The sequence below is a fragment of the Euphorbia lathyris genome, chromosome 6 (assembly GCF_963576675.1).
Source record: "Euphorbia lathyris chromosome 6, ddEupLath1.1, whole genome shotgun sequence".
Taxonomy (NCBI): domain Eukaryota; kingdom Viridiplantae; phylum Streptophyta; class Magnoliopsida; order Malpighiales; family Euphorbiaceae; genus Euphorbia; species Euphorbia lathyris.
The window spans coordinates 26,961,830-26,968,765 of NC_088915.1; the positions used below are offsets into that span (position 1 = coordinate 26,961,830).

General features: G+C 36.2%; 1 protein-coding gene across 1 annotated transcript; it reads left to right on the forward strand.

Annotated features, from left to right (window-relative positions):
* The first annotated feature begins 250 nt into the window (after positions 1–250).
* Positions 251–6,535, forward strand: LOC136232474 (probable methyltransferase PMT14). The gene is made up of 7 exons (XM_066021656.1): positions 251–480; positions 1,079–1,750; positions 2,062–2,272; positions 4,122–4,404; positions 4,498–4,884; positions 5,683–5,760; positions 5,945–6,535. Exons 2-7 carry the CDS (start codon positions 1,109–1,111, stop codon positions 6,180–6,182), a joined length of 1,839 nt encoding a protein of 612 aa, XP_065877728.1. The 5' UTR covers positions 251–480; positions 1,079–1,108; the 3' UTR covers positions 6,183–6,535.
* The last annotated feature ends 401 nt before the right edge of the window (positions 6,536–6,936 follow it).

Genomic DNA, 6,936 nt, shown 5'->3' on the forward strand with positions numbered 1-6,936 from the left:
GGGTTGTTAATACCATTTTTAAATAGTTGAAGGAGCAAATAGATCATCCCACAAATTTAGGAGACAAAATGATTAAAAGTGACAAGTTGGGAGGATATGGTTTAAACCAAAAATACACATAGTAAGACTCGACTCGAACCGAGAATAAATGAAAAAAATACTGAAAGTAGAAGGGTCCCACATCAGTAGAGTGTGAACTTTATTAAGAGAAGGGAACATTAATGGGAAGGAGATTAGAAATAGTAATATTGAATCTAAACTAAAATACATCGTATTAATCACTGCATTTTCCAAACAAACACTTGCAACTAAGAATCCCACATAAATTAAATCTCTCCCTTCTTCGTTCTCTCTTTCTCTCTACTGGACGTATCAATGAATTAGCAGCTTTACTTCTCCTCAGCCGCTGCTACACTATACAATCACGTCCGACGCCGGAGATCAACCCCCTCTTTCTCCGTAGCTGCTGTCTCGCATCAGGTACTCAATTCTTTTTCTGATTTCATCATATGCTTTTATCGCTTTTATCTCATCTTCTCCCTTAGATCACACCTATACACATTCCGATTCATTATTACTCTACTTAGACACTGAAACGGAGTTCGAATTTTCCTCCAATCGCACTGATTTTCTGTCAGCTGGATCACTTTTCACCTTGATTAACTTTTATTTTAATGGTTTTTAATTTTTAAATCTAGGTCCCAAGTTGTTGTACTGACACTCCTTCATATTCTGCATTTTACTCAAGATTTGTCATTCTACGATCATTGATTTGTTAAGTATAGGTATATATATTTTTCAGAATTCTGTTGGAGTTAAGTGTTATTTGATGTGTCCCACTTGCTATATAATTAGCTTCAGAATAATTTCTGGAAGTTACGACTTAAGGTGGAAGACATCGTATTTATAACTTTTATTGAAAACTTAAATTGATCCGAATTCAAGATCCATACTATTTTGAAAATTTGCATTCTGAATCTTGATTATTTACAAAGTGGAGGCAAATTTACTCTATATAGTTACGGATCGTTCTTAGTCTCTTCAAATAGCAAGCTTCTAATTTCGCTACATCTTACAGTGTGCTTCAGAGGACTGTCACACCTACATCATGGGCTCAAAACATAACCCTCCAATCAGCAGAACAAGAAGTCCTTTGTCGATATTTATTGTATTCTGTATGTGCTGCTTCTTTTATGTCTTGGGGGCATGGCAGAGGAGTGGCTTTGGAAAAGGAGATACCATTGCTTTAGAGGTAACCAAACAAACAGACTGCAATATTTATCCCGATCTAAACTTTGAACCCCAGCACAAGTTTGTTGAGATTAAAGAATCATCCAAGCCAAAACGTGTGGTTTTCAAGCCATGTGATGTTAAATATACTGATTATACTCCATGTCAAGAACAAGACCGAGCAATGAGATTTCCTCGGGAGAATATGATCTATAGGGAAAGACATTGTCCTGCACAAGAAGAAAAATTGCATTGTCTTATTCCAGCACCACAAGGGTATAAGAGCCCTTTTCCATGGCCAAAAGGTCGGGACTATGTCCACTATGCCAATGTTCCATATAAAAGCTTAACTGTAGAGAAAGCTGTTCAGCACTGGGTAGAGTATCAAGGTGACGTGTTCAAATTCCCAGGTGGAGGAACCATGTTCCCTCAGGGTGCAGATAAATACATTGATGAACTTGCATCGGTTATTCCAATAGCAGATGGCTCAGTCAGAACTGCCTTGGATACTGGTTGTGGGGTATGTTTTAGACTATTCTAATCTGTTCATAATCCACTTTTTTATGCATAGTTTGACAGTATCTTTTGATGTAATACGAATTCTGGCTATGGCCTGGTGTGACAAGAATCATTTTATATTGGATATATGATAAAAACATGGCAGCCTCGACATTAATTGCATTTTGTTTTATGTTCTACCCATATCATGATATTATCATTACTTCCTTTCTCTTTCTCTGGCCCTTCTACTCTTTATCTGAGGAGGCGTGTCATTTCAGTTTGGTGGCATCGATTATGATTTTTGAACTGATGAAGCCAATTATCTTTCAGGTAGCAAGCTGGGGAGCATACCTCATGAAAAGAAAAGTATTGGCTATGTCCTTTGCTCCAAGAGATAATCATGAGGCACAGGTTCAATTTGCGTTGGAGCGGGGTGTACCTGCTATAATTGGTGTTCTCGGATCAATTCGTCTCCCATACCCATCTAGAGCTTTCGATATGGCTCAATGCTCTCGATGTTTGATACCATGGACAGACAATCGTAAGTAGTTCTAATTCTAGCATAAATCATTGTGGATTTTTGTTTTTTCAATGTACTGCAATGGAAGATGCTCCTTTTCTGTTAAGTTGTCAGCTGAAACTGAAAATTGCTTATTAAACTATCATATCATCTAACTGCTTATTTAGAATGGCAATCCCTTTGCACAGACAAAAAAGGTTTAGAGAGAGATTTTCATGACCAAACAATTCATTATATTAACAATGGACTGACCTTGCTGAAAATTTCAAGTTCCTAATCATATCCATTGCAGAAAGATGCATGTGGCATGTTATAAAATATCCACGAAAATTGCAGATTGTCTTAAACAAAGTTCTTAACATCTCATATATCAGTACCATATATGAACTCTGTAGCCATTACATACCCTTGCAAGTGTTATTTGACGAATGAGTTTAGGATACAACATCTTAGCCCTCTGAGTAACAGCTATTTCGACATATTTTTATGTTGATATTTCTTCCACAGGCACAATAATGCCTTTCAGTTAGCAGAAGACAAAATGAAAAAGATCCTTCAATTTTTTTCAACACTGATGTTTTTTTTTTTCCTTCTGGTTTTGCAATATAAAAAGAAAAAGAAAAATGACAGAAGTCATTTTTGCATTATCTCTAGTTTCATACGATTTCCATTTTTGATGATATTGTGGGTGGAACACGAGAACTTCTACAGTGGACGGGGTGCAATGGACCCAACCAAAAAAAAAAGAGAATCATGCTACCTCATTGGGAGATATTTGGTGTAAGGAAAGAAAGTGCACAATTGTCACCTTTCTATTGGTAAGGTACAATAGACTGGGACCATAGTAGAATTTCTCGTGGAACACATAAAGAGGCTATCATAAAGTTGAAATTCATTATTGAATTCAGATGAATGTGAGTTGTGATAAAAAAAATCAGAATATTAAAGTATTTTATATTTGCAAACTAAAGCCTTTAGAATACATAAATATGTGTATATTTGTGTGCGCACCTGCATGAAACTTAGAAAAAAGTGCAAAAAAAGTACAAACTTAGTTCCTTTGCTGATACAAGATGATTATTTCAATGATATGACATCCGATATATTAGAATTGAACTAATCTCTTAATATATATTTATACAAGTTAGATAGAAAGAGACGCCGAACCCACTTGAAAAGAAAAAATATTGAATGTGCTTGCATTACAATACAACATCATTTTATTCTGGCAATATTTGGTATGGCATCAAAGTGTTAATGGATGTGTCAATGGAAACTACAACTGGACGCGTTGTGTAAAAGCACAATATATGTTATTGTATTAAAATCATCTTAAGGCTTAGATATAATAAATCTACATCAAAAGGTTTGGTCAGTCAGGGTCCATGTGAACAGTACTATTGTTAATGATTTGCTGTTTTCAAATTTGTAAAATTATTGTTAAATGTCGTTGTTTCTATAAATACTTAATTTCCCTGTTGCTATTACGCAAATCTGATAAAAAGGGCGGCCGGGTGAACTACACGTCGCCGCTAAGTGAGGGTCCGGGGAGGGGTCCTACCACAAGGGTGTACTGGGGCAAGCCTTCCCCTGCCAATTGTTTTGGCAAGAGGCCGCTCCTAAGACTCGAACTTGTGACCTCTTGGTCACACGACAACAACTTTTACCGTTGCGCCAAGACTCACCCTCATTATGCAAATCTGATGCCATGCAAAAAGTATTCTAAACAAATTTCTTTTAGTGACAAGAATTTTTTTGGTTAGCTTTTGAATGTATTTGCTTAAATCACTGATTTTGTTATTTTGATTGATCCGTTGGATTAATCTCTGTTTGCTTGCTAGCAGTTTTACAACCTTATTACTGTATGCAGGTGGAATGTATTTAATGGAAGTTGATCGAGTACTCAGGCCTGGAGGTTACTGGATCCTGTCTGGTCCTCCAATAAATTGGAAGACCTACTATCAGACATGGAAGCGGTCTAAAAAGGAACTTCAGGCTGAACAAAATAAGATTGAAGAGATAGCTGAAAGCCTTTGCTGGGAGAAAAAATATGAGAATGGGGATATAGCTATCTTTAGAAAACGGATAAACGACAAAAACTGCCCTAAGAAGTTTAGTAACATGTGTGAATCACAGGACACCGATGATGTTTGGTGAGTTTCAATTCATCTTGATTTGCTTAAAATATTTGCTCTTGGTTTCTTGTAAGTTTTTCATTGTAATGTTTTATGATGTGGTTATTACAGGTACAAGGAAATGGAAACATGTGTTACCCCTTTTCCTAAGGTGACCAGTGCAAAAGAAGTAGCTGGTGGGGAGTTAAAGAAGTTTCCAGCAAGGCTTTTCGCTGTGCCTCCTCGGATAGCTAACGGACTTGTTGAGGGTGTCACAACAGAATCTTATCAAGAGGACATTGAAACTTGGAAAAAGCATGTAAAGGAATACAGAAGAATCAACAGAATGATTGGCACTACAAGATATAGGAATATCATGGATATGAATGCAGATCTTGGGGGATTTGCAGCAGCCATGGAATCACCAAAATCTTGGGTGATGAACGTTGTGCCGACCATTGCTAAGAACACTTTAGGTGTTGTTTATGAGAGAGGTTTAGTTGGCATGTATCATGACTGGTATGTCCTTACTAATCTTCATTTTGTTGACCATATACCTGATATCTTGTAGGTTTACCTTTATTTTTACTATGCTAGTTTTTTCATCAATAGATGGACAAGAAGCCAGAAAGTACTGTTCCTTAAATATACTAAGTTATAAAACGTGAGCATTTCAATACAAAATTCTCAGGCATGATACAAAGAAAACTCAAACTTCTCACTTGTTGACATAATGCTGGGGCAGATTGTCAATCATATTGAGATTTACTGAACTAGAAATTTATTTGCAGCATTAATTGAAATTAGCTGAGCAGGTTGACAGTGGTTTGTGTAGAGTGCCTGCTTAGAATTCCCTCTTCCCCACAAAATTTCCAGTGTATTTTTCTGAAGCATTTCACAATCTATGGACATCCCTTATGTTGGTACTCTTTGTTGCTGCTGTTCTATCAACTTACTTTAAAACTCCTTGTTATATCAACTTAAGTTGATCATGCCATCTATCTTTTGATGAAGAGGCATCAATCTATCAAATACTAAATGAAAAAGAAGCATAGGAATAAGAATATGAAAGAGATAGTATAACTTGGAGAGTTCTGTGGAGAACAGCCAGCCATATGAGAATCTAGACGTCTTTGTCACATGGTCGAACGTTTGTCTGGAAGTATAAGCAGTAGTACCCCCGCTAAATTGCTTCTTTTCACTTAAATATTATTTGTAGATGCACTTAAAATAACTGTTAAAGTACAATTTATTTATTTTCCTGTTCTTTTTTTAACTGATACTTCTTAATGGCATTTCTGTCCTCTATACTTTCAGGTGTGAAGGGTTCTCAACCTACCCCAGGACTTACGATCTCATTCATGCGAATGGTTTATTTAGCATGTACGAGAATAAGTAAGTTCCTAATCTTCTTGTTCCTGTATCATCAGTGATTTTTAAGTTTACAGACCTCATACCATGCAATTCTGTGTTCATGTTCATAGTGTCTTTCCTTTTTTGACTTGGCTATTGAGTAATATCACCATCCCAAAACTTCCACCACTTATAATTTCTGATCAACTTAAGCGGATGGCTGCAGGTGTAGCTTCGAGGATATCCTTCTAGAGATGGATCGTATTTTGCGTCCTGAAGGTTCGGTTATATTCAGAGATGAGGTTGACGCTCTTAATGACGTAAAGAATATTGCTAGAGGGATGAGATGGGACTTAAAAGAGATGGATCATGAGGATGGCCCCCTGGTACCTGAGAAAATTTTAGTTGCTGTGAAACGGTATTGGGTTGGCAGCTCAGGAAACAGCACATCAAGCGATGAATAAACCGCAAGTTATCATCCACAATGAAAATGTTACAGCAGTAAACTGGTGGTCAAGTTGCTCCAAATGGGATGCTATTGAAGGATTCTGATGTTTACAGATAGCAAAAAACGTAAGTTAATTTTTACATATTCACGGGGGGTTTCGAGTAAAAGCAAATGAAACCACCAAGCTAAACAATTTTGATGTGATGTGATGTTGGAGGGTACGACATAAGCTATGTTGGTGTCAAAATAAATAGGTTTCATTCCACATTGTTATAATCATGCCACTTCTTCCAGTCTAAGATTTGTATTGCTCAAGTTGTCATACATCCAATGTTTATTTATTGATTCATCTGCATCATTAGTTGTTTTTTTTTTTTTTTTTTTTTTTTTTTTTGGCAATGCACATTGAAATATAAATCTTTTGCCATAGGGGTAGAGGATTTTTGGCTGGGTTATCCCAGTATTCATGAATTTTGTATCAAATACAATATTTATGAAGTGGAAAGCATAATTTTGGTTTCTGGCTAAATGTAGGGTTTTGTTATTAAGTATGTAATGTAAATCCTACGGAACAAAGTGGGGGGTATTACGAAGATAGTACTACTTGAACATGAGATGGTGTTATGATTATATATGTGAGTCAATATTTGTTTTTGAGGTATATTTGAGGTGAAATCAGACTTTAAGGTTCTCAATATTGTACTAATTCAACATTGAGTCACCTGCATATGTCAATAAAGAGATGTAATTCACTTTTGATTTTCTCTTTT

Excerpts from the sequence above, each read along its gene's own strand:
- LOC136232474 (XM_066021656.1), top strand. The coding sequence starts at position 1,109 with ATGGGCTCAAAACATAACCCTCCAATCAGCAGAACAAGAAGTCCTTTG. Across the intron at positions 4,405-4,497 it reads CAGGACACCGATGATGTTTG|GTACAAGGAAATGGAAACAT; the intron begins GTGAGTTTCAAT and ends TGGTTATTACAG. Across the intron at positions 4,885-5,682 it reads GTTGGCATGTATCATGACTG|GTGTGAAGGGTTCTCAACCT; the intron begins GTATGTCCTTAC and ends CTATACTTTCAG.